Here is a 21308-nt window from a genome sequence, read left to right on the forward strand (position 1 = left end):
ATGGCCTAACGCTTATCCTAGCTGTCTGCCTATATTTTGGCTGTGGGGCTGAAGAACTGGATGCCGGGACAGCACGAATAGGAATAGCGGGAATAGGGGTGGTAGTGTCTAGTGGAGTTGGTGCCACATCATCCTTACTAAACTCGGGATTTGAATTTTCTAATTCATTAGCCTTTCGTTTCTTTCCTAGTTCGAACTCGTCTTTTGTAATTTCCTGTATTTCTTCCTCGTCTTTTGTAATTTCCTGTATTTCTTCCTCGGGTTCACTTTCCTCCTCGGGTTCACTTTCCTCCTCGGGTTCACTTTCCTCCTCGGGTGCACTTTCCGGGTTCTCTATAGTCGGTTCATCCGGAATTTGTGAGTCTTCCCCAAAGATATTATTTTCGTCATCGGATAGGTTAATGACTGGAACACCATCTGAAGATTCTGGTTCGGAGTCGCTGAATGTGATAACAAGTTTTGAGCCCGACATCTATCATACAACAACTAACCCATTAGTACTACATAATATTTACATATAAATTTTAACCAACAATGATAAGCAATGGTTTTTAAATCAGACCCGGTCAAAGTCCAGACTTACTAATGTATCCTAACGACTTATCAGTTAGACACACTAATGCAAACCTGGTTCGCTAAGACCACCGCTCTGATACCACATGTCATAACCCGTCCTTAACCCTAAGAACGAGTTAGATAACGTATGATTTCATTGCGAGGTATTGACCTCTATATGAGACATTTTTAAAAGAAAACTGCATATATTTTACATTACAAACCACAAATCTTATTTTTGATACAAGCTTTAGACGATAGAAAGATGATTATCGTTTAGCGATAATCTTCGACTTACAAACTTTACAAATAATGATAACAACACGATTTCTAGTATATTTTACAACACAAATCCTCGGGTATGCAGTTTTATTTTTGACACAAATATGCGTACGCAAGATCCTGCTCAAATTCAACATAATGCAGCGGAAACTTCTAATTATCACCTGAGAATAAACATGTTTAAAACGTCAACATAAAGTTGGTGAGATATAGGTTTAGTGCCGGCAGCAATATATATATAGACCACAAGATTTCATATATAAACAGTTTAATAAAAATATTCTAAGTGGTTGAGCACTTGGTAACCATACTTAACATTTAATCACGTCGCATATTCCCTTTATTATGAAATCTTACTACACCGTACCAAGTGTAGTCACGAAACGAAGTACTGTGCAACCGTTGAATACTGGTCGTCCAGTACGGTTGGGGTTGTCAGGCCCGATAGATCTATCAACAGGATTCGCGTTTACAATACCGCTGTAAATATTAGTTACCAAGCTACAGGGAAGTATGCCAGTGGTACAACTCAACGTAGAATATATTTTTCAGTTACTTGTGTCCATAACGTAAAACATAAAATACATGTATTCTCATCCCGAAATATTTAGAGCTTAAAAGTGGGACTATATACTCACTTTTGTCTTGAAGATATGTAATTTCGACTTGGTCTCCGATTGATATCACGAACCTATCCATATATAGTTTATCAATATATTTCTATTTTAAACAATCGTCACATATATATACTTTTTATACTTTTAATAGTTTTAATAATTTCTTAGTCCGTAGTTAGCAGTCCGATGTTAGTAATTCAATTTTAATGGTTCATTTTTAGGTGTTTAATAAACTCCCAATGAAATAAATAAAAACCCCCATCGTATATGTATTGGTCAAGATTAATCTCGACCAATACATATACGATGGGGGTTTTTATTTATTTCATTGGGAGTTTATTAAACACCTAAAAATGAACCATTAAAATTGAATTACTAACATCGGACTGCTAACTACGGACTAAGAAATTATTAAAACTATTAAAAGTATAAAAAGTATATATATGTGACGATTGTTTAAAATAGAAATATATTGATAAACTATATATGGATAGGTTCGTGATATCAATCGGAGACCAAGTCGAAATTACATATCTTCAAGACAAAAGTGAGTATATAGTCCCACTTTTAAGCTCTAAATATTTCGGGATGAGAATACATGTATTTTATGTTTTACGTTATGGACACAAGTAACTGAAAAATATATTCTACGTTGAGTTGTACCACTGGCATACTTCCCTGTAGCTTGGTAACTAATATTTACAGCGGTATTGTAAACGCGAATCCTGTTGATAGATCTATCGGGCCTGACAACCCCAACCGTACTGGACGACCAGTATTCAACGGTTGCACAGTACTTCGTTTCGTGACTACACTTGGTACAGTGTAGTAAGATTTCATAATAAAGGGAATATGCGACGTGATTAAATGTTAAGTATGGTTACCAAGTGCTCAACCACTTAGAATATTTTTATTAAACTGTTTATATATGAAATCTTGTGGTCTATATATATATTGCTGCCGGCACTAAACCTATATCTCACCAACTTTATGTTGACGTTTTAAACATGTTTATTCTCAGGTGATAATTAGAAGTTTCCGCTGCATTATGTTGAATTTGAGCAGGATCTTGCGTACGCATATTTGTGTCAAAAATAAAACTGCATACCCGAGGATTTGTGTTGTAAAATATACTAGAAATCGTGTTGTTATCATTATTTGTAAAGTTTGTAAGTCGAAGATTATCGCTAAACGATAATCATCTTTCTATCGTCTAAAGCTTGTATCAAAAATAAGATTTGTGGTTTGTAATGTAAAATATATGCAGTTTTCTTTTAAAAATGTCTCATATAGAGGTCAATACCTCGCAATGAAATCATACGTTATCTAACTCGTTCTTAGGGTTAAGGACGGGTTATGACATATATGGATATATATATATATAGTTAACATGATACTATGATAAGAAAACATATCATAAAGTATATTAACAATGAACTACATATGTAAAAACAAGACTACTAACTTAATGATTTTTAAACGAGACATATATGTAACGATTATCGTTGTAAAGACATTTAATGTATATATATCATATTAAGAGATATTCATACATGATAATATCATGATAATATAATAATTTAAAATCTCATTTGATATTATAAACATTGGGTTAACAACATTTAACAAGATCGTTAACCTAAAGGTTTCAAAACAACACTTACATGTAACGACTAACGATGACTTAACGACTCAGTTAAAATGTATATACATGTAGTGTTTTAATATGTATTTATACACTTTTGAAAGACTTCAATACACTTATCAAAATACTTCTACTTAACAAAAATGCTTACAATTACATCCTCGTTCAGTTTCATCAACAATTCTACTCGTATGCACCCGTATTCGTACTCGTACAATACACAGCTTTTAGATGTATGTACTATTGGTATATACACTCCAATGATCAGCTCTTAGCAGCCCATGTGAGTCACCTAACACATGTGGGAACCATCATTTGGCAACTAGCATGAAATATCTCATAAAATTACAAAAATATGAGTAATCATTCATGACTTATTTACATGAAAACAAAATTACATATCCTTTATATCTAATCCATACACCAACGACCAAAAACACCTACAAACACTTTCATTCTTCAATTTTCTTCATCTAATTGATCTCTCTCAAGTTCTATCTTCAAGTTCTAAGTGTTCTTCATAAATTCCAAAAGTTCTAGTTTCATAAAATCAAGAATACTTTCAAGTTTGCTAGCTCACTTCCAATCTTGTAAGGTGATCATCCAACCTCAAGAAATCTTTGTTTCTTACAGTAGGTTATCATTCTAATACAAGGTAATAATCATATTCAAACTTTGGTTCAATTTCTATAACTATAACAATCTTATTTCAAGTGATGATCTTACTTGAACTTGTTTTCGTGTCATGATTCTGCTTCAAGAACTTCGAGCCATCCAAGGATCCATTGAAGCTAGATCCATTTTTCTCTTTTCCAGTAGGTTTATCCAAGGAAATTAAGGTAGTAATGATGTTCATAACATCATTCGATTCATACATATAAAGCTATCTTATTCGAAGGTTTAAACTTGTAATCACTAGAACATAGTTTAGTTAATTCTAAACTTGTTCGCAAATAAAAGTTAATCCTTCTAACTTGACTTTTAAAATCAACTAAACACATGTTCTATATCTATATGATATGCTAACTTAATGATTTAAAACCTGGAAACACGAAAAACACCGTAAAACCGGATTTACGCCGTCGTAGTAACACCGCGGGCTGTTTTGGGTTAGTTAATTAAAAACTATAATAAACTTTGATTTAAAAGTTGTTATTCTGAGAAAATGATTTTTATTATGAACATGAAACTATATCCAAAAATTATGGTTAAACTCAAAGTGGAAGTATGTTTTCTAAAATGGTCATCTAGACGTCGTTCTTTCGACTGAAATGACTGTAGCGACCCCGACAAATCGTCAAGTGACGGCGTCGGCTACGTGGGTCCCATTACCTGATTATAAGTCTTTAAGATAACGTTTGACCAAAATATGTCGCCTCCATTTCAAAATAAGGATTGTTTCAAAGTTTACAAGAATTGTTCAACCAAAAGTTAAGTTACAATGTTATAAGTACGAGTGAAATCTAGGCGACACGGTTTAAAGTAAAGTCAAAAGACGCTCCATGAAATGCATGTATACTCGACATCGGATGCAAGTATCAAATAGTGAGCGGAAGCATGTATCACATATCGTGCAAGACCTGAGAAAAACATAGAAGAATCTGTCAACGAAAACGTTGGTGAAATCATAGGTTTAGTAAGTATTAAACGTTGTCTTTGAACCACAAGATTTTTGTATATCCATAACGTAGATTATCCAAATCATTTGCATTCCAAAAGTGTTGTTATACGCGAGCACTCAATTATCAAAACTTAACCAACGTTACCCCATCACACAGTGCTAGAACCCACACTAAAACACAAAAATATATTTCATCCGCATAACGGTAGCGAACCGTCCGAATGAGGGTTTGTTAAACCCGTATGGCCACACAATATAAGTTCTCGCTTACACCCTGCAAGTGTAACTAATGATAATCGAATTGAGGATTTTGTTCTAAACTCGCACGTGGAATGTTTGTTTTCACACTTGTGTTCAAAACATAAAAGTAAGTAGTACAAGATGTAACAAAGTATATGTTTTCTCAGCCCACGATTTAAAAGTATAAAAGTTGTTGAAAAGGTGGGACTATGATCTCACCTCGAGTGCACGAGTATAAAAGTACTTCAACAAGTAAACGTGTGCATGAAAGTTGCTTAGCCTTGACCTAAACAAATAAGTTATATCAATTAACCGGTTACGACACAAGGTCGGGTGAAATGTGTTCAATTAGTCCTATGGCTCGTTACGACTCGAATAGTATAGCATGCGAATCACGTTGTCAAGTTTCATGCAAGAATCAAGTATAAAAACATGTTAGAACGATTGTAATAAAGTTTGAGTTGACATTTCAAAACCTTACCATTAGAAAGGAAATCTTATTACGTTTCCAACGATATTTGATTCATCGAAAACGGAGTTACGGTCAAAAAGTTATGGCCAAAACAAGTTTGCTGAAGTTCGGATGAAACAGGCAATTGTCGCGGCGCGACAAATTGCTCCGCGGCGCGACAAATGCCTATTTTGAAGGTCAGAAAGCCTGAAAAACATGTTCTAAAATCACCCTTTGGGCCACGGCGCGACAAATTGCTCCGCGGCGCGACAATGGCCGTGGCCTGGTACCAGGTCAGTTTCAAATGTTCAAGTCTTGGTCAAAACTTCAAACAACCATAAAACGCAAACCGTAAACAACTAGAAGACGTATCTTATACCGTTGGAAAGCTCTTTTGACAAGGAACACAACTAAGCACTTATCATCAAACAAAAACCACATTTTCCATAACCGATTTCTCGTCAAGTGATCGTTTAAAAGTCCATTTTCAAAGTTTCAAGTTCATCAATTGCATTTTAAGTTTCGGGAATCCAATTCACACATATGATATGCCGTTTTGAAGGTAATGAAGCATACATTACTACTAAACACTAACAATTAACATTCCATGGCATTTAAACATCCAAATGTTCATGTCAAGAACTATCAAACCCTAGTCAAACATCACAAAATCAATATTCATGTTTTTGAAGTTTTCTTAATCAACCTACGCATCAAAACGAAGCTAGTGATACTAGTAACACAATTAAAACATGCACTTTAACAATCTAACGACATTAACTCATCCAAAATCAAGGATTTAGCACACCCACTTCAAATGTTCAAACTAGTTACTCCAAACCACAAATCGAGCAAACCAAACATATATTCATGTTACACACGAGCCATAGACACTAACTAACACAATTTCAAGTATATAAAACGAATTTAGAGAAATTTAGTGTTTTAGAAATGTTACCCAAAATGGATGAAATTGGTACCAAATCGAAGAGGATGATGAGAGGATCACGAATATGTAATTTGTTTTGAAGTTTGCTTCCCGATCCGAATTTAGATGATGAATCTATGAAGTTGGGGTTTGTGTGTGTTCTTGCTAGAGAGAAAGAGAGAGAGAGGGAGATGATGGAAATGGTGGAAAATGGGTTGACTAGTTGACCTAGTCAACTAGTTTGCCCATTTGGCAACTCCGGTCCCTCGAGTTTCAAAGCGGGTGCGGGATTTAACCGATCGAATATTTTTAAAACGCTCGAGTAAACGGGTGATGTCAAAATTAAATAGCGGGAATATAATGAACGTTACTCACGGAAACTATTAATTTAAATACGAAAGATATTATTTAAAAAAAAAAGACGGTGTTAAAAATAAAAATAAATTTAACGGAAAAACGCGGGATGTTACATTATCCACACCTCAAAAGAAATTTCGTCCCGAAATTTAGTTGGAAGTAGTAGTCGTTGTTTCTTCCTCGAGATCTTGCGTTGTCGGTTCTACGAATGAGTGAAGGTACTCCCTTGGGTATTTCAGCGAACTTGACGGTCGGGATCATATGTTGTTTTAAGGTTTGGTTTCACGATCCCTGGTTTTAACTGGTTTTCCCATGAAGAGAAGTTTGTCATCAATAGTTGGTGTATCTGGCAGGATTGCACGTTCCTGTTCCGCAGGACACGTTTCCAAATTTGTTACACGAAATGTAGGGTAAACGGAAACTTAATTGAGTCGAAAGTTCTAAGCGGTAGGAAGCGGTCCCAATACGCCCCAGGGTTTCAAAAGGTTCGATATTGCGGCTAGCCTTTCTCGATTTCCCCAAAATGGATTACACCTTTCCAAGGTGCGGTTTCTCAACATTATGCGGCTACACACTGGGATTTGTGAGGTTTTCATCTAAGTTTGGTATAACTCTTCTGGCGACCATGGGTTGTCTCGAGCCCTTCTCGGACTTGAAAGATCTCAATTGTTGTTTCTTGATGGAGTTCAGATTCGGTGATTTGCTTTGATTGAATGAACAGGGGTATGACATTAGCAGTCATATGGGGTTTCGGAAAGTGCGTGCGAACACACGAGTGGTAACTACTGTTGTAAGAGTGATCTACTAAAGGTGACAATACGAGTTCGTGTCATGTCTTTTCAAGACGTAAATCGTTCGTTTGCTCGGTTCGTCGGTTTGTGGGTGGTACGCGGTACTCATGTCTAAACGGGTCTCCAAGGTTTCTTGTAAAACTAGAAGTGAAACGAGTATTTTGATACGGAATAATTGACAAAGATACGCCGTGTTGGAATAGAATCTCTTAAGATACGTTTGAACAAGTCAGTTAGGGTTCGAAAAATGTTCGTTAGGACTATTCACCCTCGTGGCGAATACTAATGTAATATGAGGAGTTTCTCTATCCATGGAGAAATGTTACAAGGAGTCTCCTTAAACGGAAATGTGAGCGATAAAGATAGGAGTGAAATGAGGACTTAGAATAGGATGAGCTTACATCTCGAGGTTGCCATATCGTGCCTCTAGTTGTCAAAAGTTGAAGTCTGAAAGAGAAACGAGGTCGTACACGTAGTTGTTTAGTTCGGGGTTGAATAATAGTTGGCCGATTATTAGAAACACAATGACATTAAGTCAAAGAAGAGTGAAGTATCATTGGATCGTGTGTTATCTTACGTTCCAGTAATATCAGACGGTAACGGTGAAATAACAGAGATATGTAGCGTGGTATGTGATGACGAGAAAATTGATCGGATCCACAATTTAGTATTAGAATTCTTCGCGCAAAATAACGAATTTCAGTTACACTGATTTTGAGTCGAGAGAGCATGCCTTCCGGCGTTCATGTAGAAATATTTTCATAATTGAGTTCCATCTGGTGCTATACGATTTTAACTAGAAATGTTGGTGTGAAGTATCACGCTCAAGGTTCGGACATGGGGGGGGTTTAAATTTTTCCCTCAGTGAGTTAACGAGGTTAAAAGTCGTGTAACACGAGAAAAGGCAGAAATGAATCTTCGGTAATAACCGGCGAGATCTAAGATTTTACGAATACAAGTCTGAGTCGGGGGAGCTTCCTGATTACATGTGGCTTGATTTCGAGATTGATTGAAATGCCTAGACCATTCACATCATGGTTTAGAAAATTGTACTTCGTTCAACAGAAATTCTCACTCGGAGAATTTGGTATAGAGTTGCTCTTTTCTCAAAAGTTCGAGCGTAAGATGGTGATGTTGTTCGTTTTCCTTCTTTACTTGAATAACCCAAGATGTCATCTATAAATACGATAACCGATTTGTCTAGATAAGTTTGCATACGTGGTTTAGGAGGTTCATGAATACGGACAGAGTCCTAAATAAATCGAATGGTACTAAGAGAGATTTACAACTAACGTTGTGAGTTCAGAAGATGGCTTAGGAGACATCGTCTCCCTTAACCCCCAATTGATGATAACCGGAACAGAGGTCGATTTGGAACATACGGGATTCGTGCAAATAATCATGAGGTCATGGATGCGAGGGAGAGGGTATCGGTTTCCAACCGAAAATTACTCAGTTCACAATAATCTATACAAGATGATGGGGAAACACATTTTTTTTTTTTTTTTTTTTTTTTTTTTTTTTTACGAATAGGTTCCGAGCTCCCTAGTTCTATAGGTGTCAAGTAAAAAGTCTTAACGTATTTCCTCCAATAAAGTTTATAGGCACACAATATTTTTCCGTTGGTCGCTTAAATTGCCTAAATAGTATCTAGGGAAAAAAGATGGAAGGTAATGAGTACAAGTCAAAGTATTGGTTGTAAAACGTCTAGCGGTAATCGAATCGAACGAGTATGAAATATACGGTTTGTTGTGAAGAAACGTACCCGTGACTAGTCCATCATCGTCTCGGGCACCCTAGGTGTCGATGTTGTAAGTTCAACGGCGCGCGTTGGTTTTTGCTTTATTCTTTGGGCATTCATTCCTAAAATGACCCGATTGGCCACATTTGTAGCAAATACTCGGCTTTGGTGCGCCGGGCCCCTTTTGAGTGACGGGGGCGGTACTTCCACAATACTTGGCAATATGACCACTACCTTGGCACCGATGGCAAATTAGCTTGCCACATTCACCAAAATGATGCTTGTGGCATTTGTTGCAAAAAGGTCGTGTCCCGGCATAACTTTTCTTGCCGACGGGGGTGAGAGGTTCCTTGGAAAAGTTGTTGTTGTAGTTACTCGATTGGGGGGCTTCCCATTTTCTTTTGTTGTCACCCGACTCATCCTCGGCTTTAGGTGCCGGCACTTCAATCTCGTCTACCGTTTCGATCAATTGACGGGCCATATTCAGGGCCTCTTGGTGATTACTGGGTTTGGATGACATTACTCCTTGTTTGATGCTCTTGGGAAGACCATCCATGTAAAGTTCAACCCTTAGAGGTTCGGGGGTCACGAGGTTTGGGCACATCAAGGATAGCTCAGAAAATCGTTGATTATATGCCTTTAGGTCATTCCCGACCGCTTTTAAAGTTCTTAGTTCGTGTTCGAGCTTACGGGTCTCTTCGCGCGGGAAGTATTCGGTGATCATCTTTTTCTTTAAGTCGGCCCATGAGAGAGTGTGAGCTTCATCGATACCCACCGACAGCACATACGTATTCCACCATGTGAGGGCGATACCGGCGAAAGTGTGGGTGGAATATTTGACTTTGTCTTGGTCCCGACAACCGCTTATGCTAAAAACGGCTTCTGTTTGCTCAAACCATCGGGTGAGCACAACCGGTCCTCCGGTCCCATCGAAGGTGTGAGGTTTGCACCCCATGAAAGTTTTGTAGGAGCAACCCTCGTTTGAATTACCGGCTCCATGGTTGTTGTGGTTGTGGTTGTTATTGATGTCGGAGGAGATACTAGCCATAGCCGCACCTATGGCGGTGGCTATCATGCGTTGAAAAGCTTGTTCGGAAGTTTCATTACGTGGTCCGCGACGGGGAAGCATTGTTCCTTCAAGACACAAGAATATCGTTGATTAGTATTCTCAATAATACTAATCATGATAGGGAAGGATGATGTAGAGAAAATTTTCCTTGACTCGCCTTAAATTCTTTATGTCATAATGTCGGAACGTCCATGTGAATCACCGTAATATAATCCCGGAAATTATATTACCCTGATTCTCATGTGCATTTAACATTACTTCATAAAGTCAAAGTGGCGCATCAACAAAATTTATCAACTTAAGATTAAGATCGAATACGAGTTAGATATGATATAAGAGTTCGAGTATAAATGCACAATTAGTCAAGTAATCCCTACTTCAGTCTATATGCCGGTTGTAGTCTAGATTCACCTATGTACCCTATGACTCGGGGTGGACACAAATGAACTCTAAATCCCTACAACCAAGGCTCTGATACCAACTGTAGCGACCCCGACAAATCGTCAAGTGACGGCGTCGGCTACGTGGGTCCCATTACCTGATTATAAGTCTTTAAGATAACGTTTGACCAAAATATGTCGCCTCCATTTCAAAATAAGGATTGTTTCAAAGTTTACAAGAATTGTTCAACCAAAAGTTAAGTTACAATGTTATAAGTACGAGTGAAATCTAGGCGACACGGTTTAAAGTAAAGTCAAAAGACGCTCCATGAAATGCATGTATACTCGACATCGGATGCAAGTATCAAATAGTGAGCGGAAGCATGTATCACATATCGTGCAAGACCTGAGAAAAACATAGAAGAATCTGTCAACGAAAACGTTGGTGAAATCATAGGTTTAGTAAGTATTAAACGTTGTCTTTGAACCACAAGATTTTTGTATATCCATAACGTAGATTATCCAAATCATTTGCATTCCAAAAGTGTTGTTATACGCGAGCACTCAATTATCAAAACTTAACCAACGTTACCCCATCACACAGTGCTAGAACCCACACTAAAACACAAAAATATATTTCATCCGCATAACGGTAGCGAACCGTCCGAATGAGGGTTTGTTAAACCCGTATGGCCACACAATATAAGTTCTCGCTTACACCCTGCAAGTGTAACTAATGATAATCGAATTGAGGATTTTGTTCTAAACTCGCACGTGGAATGTTTGTTTTCACACTTGTGTTCAAAACATAAAAGTAAGTAGTACAAGATGTAACAAAGTATATGTTTTCTCAGCCCACGATTTAAAAGTATAAAAGTTGTTGAAAAGGTGGGACTATGATCTCACCTCGAGTGCACGAGTATAAAAGTACTTCAACAAGTAAACGTGTGCATGAAAGTTGCTTAGCCTTGACCTAAACAAATAAGTTATATCAATTAACCGGTTACGACACAAGGTCGGGTGAAATGTGTTCAATTAGTCCTATGGCTCGTTACGACTCGAATAGTATAGCATGCGAATCACGTTGTCAAGTTTCATGCAAGAATCAAGTATAAAAACATGTTAGAACGATTGTAATAAAGTTTGAGTTGACATTTCAAAACCTTACCATTAGAAAGGAAATCTTATTACGTTTCCAACGATATTTGATTCATCGAAAACGGAGTTACGGTCAAAAAGTTATGGCCAAAACAAGTTTGCTGAAGTTCGGATGAAACAGGCAATTGTCGCGGCGCGACAAATTGCTCCGCGGCGCGACAAATGCCTATTTTGAAGGTCAGAAAGCCTGAAAAACATGTTCTAAAATCACCCTTTGGGCCATGGCGCGACAAATTGCTCCGCGGCGCGACAATGGCCGTGGCCTGGTACCAGGTCAGTTTCAAATGTTCAAGTCTTGGTCAAAACTTCAAACAACCATAAAACGCAAACCGTAAACAACTAGAAGACGTATCTTATACCGTTGGAAAGCTCTTTTGACAAGGAACACAACTAAGCACTTATCATCAAACAAAAACCACATTTTCCATAACCGATTTCTCGTCAAGTGATCGTTTAAAAGTCCATTTTCAAAGTTTCAAGTTCATCAATTGCATTTTAAGTTTCGGGAATCCAATTCACACATATGATATGCCGTTTTGAAGGTAATGAAGCATACATTACTACTAAACACTAACAATTAACATTCCATGGCATTTAAACATCCAAATGTTCATGTCAAGAACTATCAAACCCTAGTCAAACATCACAAAATCAATATTCATGTTTTTGAAGTTTTCTTAATCAACCTACGCATCAAAACGAAGCTAGTGATACTAGTAACACAATTAAAACATGCACTTTAACAATCTAACGACATTAACTCATCCAAAATCAAGGATTTAGCACACCCACTTCAAATGTTCAAACTAGTTACTCCAAACCACAAATCGAGCAAACCAAACATATATTCATGTTACACACGAGCCATAGACACTAACTAACACAATTTCAAGTATATAAAACGAATTTAGAGAAATTTAGTGTTTTAGAAATGTTACCCAAAATGGATGAAATTGGTACCAAATCGAAGAGGATGATGAGAGGATCACGAATATGTAATTTGTTTTGAAGTTTGCTTCCCGATCCGAATTTAGATGATGAATCTATGAAGTTGGGGTTTGTGTGTGTTCTTGCTAGAGAGAAAGAGAGAGAGAGGGAGATGATGGAAATGGTGGAAAATGGGTTGACTAGTTGACCTAGTCAACTAGTTTGCCCATTTGGCAACTCCGGTCCCTCGAGTTTCAAAGCGGGTGCGGGATTTAACCGATCGAATATTTTTAAAACGCTCGAGTAAACGGGTGATGTCAAAATTAAATAGCGGGAATATAATGAACGTTACTCACGGAAACTATTAATTTAAATACGAAAGATATTATTTAAAAAAAAAAAGACGGTGTTAAAAATAAAAATAAATTTAACGGAAAAACGCGGGATGTTACAATGACTACCTTTACAAAAACGACTTGTAACTTATTTTTCCGACTATAAACCTATACTTTTTCTGTTTAGATTCATAAAATAGAGTTCAATATGAAACCATAGCAATTTGATTCACTCAAAACGGATTTAAAATGAAGAAGTTATGGGTAAAACAAGATTGGATAATTTTTCTCATTTTAGCTACGTGAAAATTGGTAACAAATCTATTCCAACCATAACTTAATCAACTTGTATTGTATAGTATGTAATCTTGAGATACCATAGACACGTATACAATGTTTCGACCTATCATGTCGACACATCTATATATATTTCGGAACAACCATAGACACTCTATATGTGAATGTTGGAGTTAGCTATACAGGGTTGAGGTTGATTCCAAAATATATATAGTTTGAGTTGTGATCAATACTGAGATACGTATACACTGGGTCGTGGATTGATTCAAGATAATATTTATCGATTTATTTCTGTACATCTAACTGTGGACAACTAGTTATAGGTTACTAACGAGGACAGCTGACTTAATAAACTTAAAACATCAAAATATATTAAAAGTGTTGTAAATATATTTTGAACATACTTTAATATATATGTATATATTGTTATAGGTTCGTGAATCAACAGTGGCCAAGTCTTACTTCCCGACGAAGTAAAAATCTGTGAAAGTGAGTTATAGTCCCACTTTTAAAATCTAATATTTTTGGGATGAGAATACATGCAGGTTTTATAAACGATTTACAAAATAGACACAAGTACGTGAAACTACATTCTATGGTTGAATTATCGAAATCGAATATGCCCCTTTTTATTAAAGTCTGGTAATCTAAGAATTAGGGAACAGACACCCTAATTGACGCGAATCCTAAAGATAGATCTATTGGGCCTAACAAACCCCATCCAAAGTACCGGATGCTTTAGTACTTCGAAATTTATATCATATCCGAAGGGTGTCCCGGAATGATGGGGATATTCTTATATATGCATCTTGTTAATGTCGGTTACCAGGTGTTCACCATATGAATGATTTTTATCTCTATGTATGGGATGTATATTGAAATATGAAATCTTGTGGTCTATTATTATGATTTGATATATATAGGTTAAACCTATAACTCACCAACATTTTTGTTGACGTTTTAAGCATGTTTATTCTCAGGTGATTATTAAGAGCTTCCGCTGTCGCATACTTAAATAAGGACGAGATTTGGAGTCCATGCTTGTATGATATTGTGTAAAAACTGCATTCAAGAAACTTATTTTGTTGTAACATATTTGTATTGTAAACCATTATGTAATGGACATGTGTAAATAGGTTATTTTAGATTGTCATTATTTGATAATCTACGTAAAGCTTTTTAAACATTTATTGATGAAATAAAGGTTATGGTTTGTTTTAAAAATGAATGCAGTCTTTGAAAAACGTCTCATATAGAGGTCAAAACCTCGCAACGAAATCAATTAATATGGAACGTTTTTAATCAATAAGAACGGGACATTTCACTATATATATGTATTCTATGTAATTAGAATATCATCCGATATCCAAAAATCAATTCACGTCGAAAATTCTTTATCTAACCGTGTAAGATGAATTCCGCAAGTAATTCGAGTTCCTCGGATTCCGATATGGATTTCCACCTGAGTTTCGAAAGAGTGTAACTGGAATGAATCAACCAATCAGCCATCACCAATTCTGGATGAATTGGGGATGGGTTTGTAGTCGGCTTAATCAGTGGAGACAAGAGGAAGGCGATCCTTTTCACCAACCGAATTCACCTCTTGGTGAAGAACCTGAAGCACTTACCGGTGAACCGGTCCGAAACACCATATTCACCCTCATTTCCAGGATATCTCGCAACGATTATATGATATCCAGAATTTTAAACTTTATTCATCCTCTTGTTCCAACCGCCAATCATCCTGGAGTAATAGAAGAAGTTAACGAGCTCCGCGCCCGAGTAGTGGCTCTGGAGAATATGATGCAAAATTTACAGGCATCACCGGCACCACCAGTACCAGCAGCACAACCAACAACAGTACCAATACCACCAACAACAACAACAACATCCGCACCGCAAACATCAACTTCATAATCTGTTCCACAAGCATCGACGTCATACGCACCGTAGATATCAAGGAATACCAACAACAATAAACGATGAAGTATCGACTCATCATTTCATTGAAGAAATATCCTGTGGCGATTATGTAATCTCTAATATAGAAGAGATTATTCATTTCTAAGTTTCAATCGAAAATCAAATGAGTTTAATAACTCATTAAATCTATATTACATCTGAAGGAAATATACATACATATATTTTCATAAAGATTGTAATTAAAAATCCTTTTGTACAAACTATTAATGACGAGAATATTTTAACGGGTAGGTAATACCCTAGAAATATATAAATGTCACATTAATGTGTTACACTGTACACTCTTCAGCAATCATTAACTATACTGCTCAAACCTACAGATATACGTATCCATTCACCTAAGAACAACCGTTTCCATACAAATTCGATTATATATTCTGATTTCGACAGATCAGAATCCAAGTCAAGATTGAATAGAAAACAATACTCTTAGATTCTTACATCTTTCAAAACCATGCTTTGAAAACCATGCTTTGAATTCAAAACTATACTATAACATCATATGATTACACTTTGCATTCAAACCCATTGAAATTCTTGAAAACACCTCAACTAATGAACAAACGAGAAGACGAACCAACTATACGATATCTACGAGAAGAAACATTTATACTTATAATCTTACATCTGGAAAGCTCTCTAAACCTAAGTAAAACTTCAACACGTATCTGTGATAAATCCTTCGGCATTATTATTACTGAAAATAACCTTACAATTCCTTTTCAAGTATTCAGTTTTGTCACAACTTCAGCAAGTCAACTTCGACTTTTCATTTGGATAAGCCTTAATTAAACCTTGACATATACGATTGCCCATTCTATTGTTGTTACCGGGGAACCTTTTATATCCCACCAGATTAACAGTAAATATACCAGCAACTCCGTTACTCTGCAATTTGAGTCTCTCCAGAAATCACCATTTATATCTTGAAATCTGATCATGTACTCATTATCGTCTTGAAATGATAATTGTTATACCACATACCGGAAAGCACCAATCATTATTCTCGAATTTCGCAGCGTTTCTACGCCAACAATTATCTATATATATATATATATATAACGTCTATCTTCTGGACTTATGAGATTAATCCGGAACTTCTGAAAAGCACCCTAACCTACGAATCTGTTCTTCGAGTTTGAAAAAGCTGATGAAGCAGCGAAAACTGAAGACAACGTTAACAGTCAAAAGTATGATAATAATGAAAAAGTTCAGATTTGGAACTGAAAAACAGAGTGAGCAAACCATGAAGGAGACTGTGAACAAGTCATAAGGACTAAACTTGTACATAAAGAATCTAGATGATTCTGTTTCTGATGAAATAATTAGCAAATATCTTGCTCCTTACTTATTTCAAATTCTTGCAGAACATATTCTTCATCATCCTCTGATTTCAGGTATTTTAGAAATTCTAAGATATAATCGTATCTTTCATTATAAATATCCTCGATATTTCTGAAAATTCAAGTTTGAATTACGAATGATTTTGAAGTAATGTTGGAAACTAATGCATGAGTTAGTATAATATAATGACGCCTGATCAACGTGGTTATATTACAGTAAGTCATGCTGAGTTTCTAATGGAACGTGATGATTCACAGGCCATACCGTCATCATGTGTCATGTTACACGACTCTTACATTCTATCTAATCTATAAACATATCAAGAAAATAATTTTTTTTGATGATTCGGTCTTTTCTGTAACTTCTGGTAATTTGACAAATCAGATTGTGCTATTACCACTTCTTTCTTAGAACATTAGTTATGTTCATCCTAAGATCCAAACCTACGAATTCTGGACCTGTACTTGCTGTGCTTAATGGCAAGCAGAGAAAACAAACGCATGAAGCCCGAAAATAGAAAAAGGAGTATAAATCGCAGCAAACAAGAAAAATCATAAACCATGTATGTCTATGCGAATAGCAATATAGAGACACGGGAGAATGATGAATACAATAACCCCTAGGGCATAATAGAAGTAAACAGATTCTTCTGGTGGCAATTGAAAAAGAAGAATGATGGTTGTAATAACCAGAATGATGTTCAAAACTAGAACCGGATTGAGCATTTCACAAACTTTGGAATAAGAAATGAGGAAGAAAGTTTTAAGGGTGGTGAAAATTATGAAACGGAAGAAGACAATTTATAATGGAAATACCGGACAAAGTAACCGGGGCAGGTTACCGCATTTTAATTAAAGAGGATCCTAATTTCCTTAAATCTCGGCGAATCAAATCTTATATAGATTTCAAAGATTTTCCTTTAAATCCCTTGAAATCCGGAAATCGACCGTGACTACGTCGACAAGTTAAGGCGAACATTTATGACTCCATTTCACTCTTTTGCGACAGCTTCACTCATACTTTCCGCGTAACCAAATTAAATTATTCATATTACTCAATGATGAGAAACTCTACATTTATTTCATTTGTATTCTTCACGAAAATATTCTTGTTTTCAAAAATAAAGGCCATCAGCCAAATTTCGGGACGAAATTTCCTATAACGGGTAGGTACTGTCACGACCCTACTTTTTCCGTTATTTTTTTTTAGTTTCCTGTTAAGTATTTAACTTTCGTTAACTGGTATCTTTGCCATGTCGATTTATGTGACTAGATTATATTCTATATAAATTAAATAATATTCCTATATTATTTATTAGATCAAAATGTGTTAGTACGTTCCTAAGTAGAACGTTTTTATTCGATGAATTGTCTCGGTTTTCAAACAAACGATTATATATTCGTGATTTTCAAATCCGAATTCTTTTATATGACATTCCTATGTCATTAGAAATAATAAAATATTCCTATATTTTATTCATGAATTATTATTTTTCTCCCGTATTATAAATCGCGTAATGTCTTATTTATCGGATAGAGATCGTTTATCGTTCGAGTCTCAGCATTTCAATTTTGGTCACCACCTCAATTTAAGAAACCATTTTAGAGGGATATATTGTAATAACTGAAAATAAATATACACATAGTAAATACTATTTTTCCTGATTTCGGGGACGAAATCATTTTAAGTATGATATGTTATAATAACCCAAATTAAAATTATGTACAAATTAATAATGTTTTAAGTATGTAAGTTGATTAATTAATTATTGACATGCAGTATTTGGTTACAATATATAACTATTATTATAGTTAATAGTTAACTTTTATCAATGAGATAAACTAATAATAATGGTAATAATAAAGTAATATTATACGGAGTAAATTATTGGTTCAAAATAAATAAATAATAAACAAGACCATCATCATCAAATATTAAAAAGGAATTGACGTTACTAAATGGAGTTGGTCGGACCCACATTTTATATTTATGCGACTTTCCAACTTTATTTTACCGTGATTTGTGGGATTGATCGATCGTGTGATTATAAATAGTATCTCACCATATTTTATTTTTAACAAATATAAAAACTTCACAATCTCAATAATCAAGTAGGATCAAAAATAAGATGAACGGATCCCTTTGGAAGATGCACCGGAGATTGGGAACGATAGCTTTAGTATTTGTTCAATTTTAACTCGGTTTCATTGAAGGTAAAACTTATCCTAACTTGAATCCTAATATGTAAAGCTTATTAACAATTTGGGATTTAAAACTTAGTGTACTCGTTTAATAATATGAAATTTTGAATCGCTATTTTGGTTGTTCATGGAGTAACTACTATAAAGAAGATGACTCCATCAATTTTAATATAACCAACTTTCAGTTTAGTTGTAGAACAAAGCATATGATAGTTTTAATTTTTTTTTAAATAATAATAATAATACGGAGTAATACATAATACTATACACTACCACAATATTATGTCATGATCAGTTTTGTGTAATGTCTTTAATCAAATCAAATGACAAATTAATAATTAAAAAGAATTAAGCACTATAAATAATTGCTTCCGTTTGTTTACGTAAATGGGGAAGTTGGAGACATGAATTCACATTTCAAGTTACACTTCCAGTCCTTAAGTTTTCAATAAACCTACAAACTTGTTAAGCAAAACTAAATTTGATACTTTTTACCCCCTATAGTATGTATATTGTTACAATCCAACTCAAAATAGATTTTAAAATTGTTTGTTAAATAGTCATAATTAAAATTTGTAACCTACAACGTTAAGTTAATTCAATCTTTGTATTCGAACACATAATCAGAATATTTATATTTTGTGTATAATATAATATGATTTTGTGATTTACCCTTTCAGTTCTCGAAGTATGATTATTTTCACAATTTTTAACTAAACAGATATAAAATACATAATTATTCAAAACATGTCCCAACTCTTAGTTAAAAATTTTTTTAAATAAAAGAACAAAAATTAGTACACAGAAATCAAGGTTATAATTTAAAAATTATTATATGTGAACCAATTTTTTTATTTTATTGTCTTGTTATTAATCTATCAAAATAATTTAGGGCATACTGATTTTGGATCGATATCTCATTTACCCGTTAACTCTCATCACTCGTATTAAGGTGAGTTTTCATAGATCCCTTTTTTCTCTATATTTTTGGGCTGAGAATACATGCACTTTATTTTAAACGCAATGGACACAAGTACATACTAAATTCTACACTGAGTTTGAACCGAAAATCCCTTAGCTTTGGTAACTAGTAACTGCCGGTTATAAGAACTGGTGGGCGCGAATAGTTGTATATGGATCCATAGGGCTTGACATCCCCGTCCGTTTCATGTATAGAGACCCTAGCCTGAACTATAAAAGCGGACGTATGATATTTGAGTTTAGTATACGTTGGTTTGCGTGTATTGTACATGTTGGTTGCATGTATGTTAAAACAGGGGTACTTACTATATATACGTTAAGTTTAGTTATCAGGGTGCTCTGTTATGTAGAACCGATTGATAAACGTTTCAGATGAAACAACTGAAATCTTGTGGTCCACTTTTATAACCTGATAAATGTTTCGGATGAAACAACTGAAACCTTGTGGTTTAATTTTATATACAGATAATGTGAAACATTAAAACTATGAACTCACCAACCTTTTGGTTGACACTTTTAAGCATGTTTATTCTCAGGTATTAAAGAAACCTTCCGCTGTGCATTTGCTCATTTTAAAGATATTACTTGGAGTCGTTCATCCGTACCTCGCACTGGGACCAGATGTTGTTGACTTCGTCCAGGTGGATTAGGACGGGCCACGACACTTATGCTCTTTATAAAACTTTTACTTAATCATTCTCCTGCTCTTGAAATGATATCAATCCAACCGAGTGTTGTAACCGAAGCTGCTGATCATCAAAGGTGGTGTAACATCGTTGAGGATGTTACATGCTTCCCACGGGCTTCCTCGAAAGCAGAGCTTCTTTTCTTAGATCCCTAGGCACAAACTATTATTAATAACTTCATAATCACATGGAAATTTACTCTAGTTTTTTTTTTTTTTTTTTTTTTTTTTTTTTTGCAGATTCTTAAATTTGACTTTATGAGGTTTTGTAATTTAAATTTAATTTAATTATGTCATACCCTTCCTGATTCCATATGGTAAATTGTCCAAATGTATTATGTATGTATAACGTTTTTAGATATAGCATCCACCAAATCAACCTTTGATGTCCAACACATTAACCGGATCAACTAATGATACGCATACCCGATCAGCTCGTGTAGCGCATCAAACTGCATCACTAGATGAGCCATGCATGACGCGCGCTGAAAGGATGAGCGCTCAAGTCACTAATCCGCGCAGATCCTTCGTAAGCGCCAAGGTGACGTATACTTGTCAGGCGATGCTGTAGCTAGCTGGCAGAGGGCATCTGGCAGACAAGAATTAGGTCCGACAAAACACTTTTTACTTTTGTGGGTTAAGCTCACTCAAGGATGTACTATTCGCAGGCTACGATCCTTTTAGCCTTATTACGTGACGATGGAAGACAAAAATGATCAC

General features: G+C 35.5%; 1 protein-coding gene across 1 annotated transcript in view; it reads left to right on the top strand.

The window, feature by feature from the left end:
• LOC139899984 (F-box/FBD/LRR-repeat protein At1g13570-like) overlaps window positions 1–20836 on the top strand; it is a 44788-nt gene extending 23952 nt beyond the window's left edge. Inside the window, exon 4 of the mRNA XM_071882805.1 lies at window positions 20829–20836. Within this exon, the coding sequence (XP_071738906.1) occupies window positions 20829–20836 (8 nt within the window). The remainder of the gene's footprint in view (window positions 1–20828) is intronic.
• Window positions 20837–21308: the final 472 nt, after the last annotated feature.

The sequence above is a fragment of the Rutidosis leptorrhynchoides genome, chromosome 3 (genome assembly GCF_046630445.1).
Source record: "Rutidosis leptorrhynchoides isolate AG116_Rl617_1_P2 chromosome 3, CSIRO_AGI_Rlap_v1, whole genome shotgun sequence".
Taxonomy (NCBI): domain Eukaryota; kingdom Viridiplantae; phylum Streptophyta; class Magnoliopsida; order Asterales; family Asteraceae; genus Rutidosis; species Rutidosis leptorrhynchoides.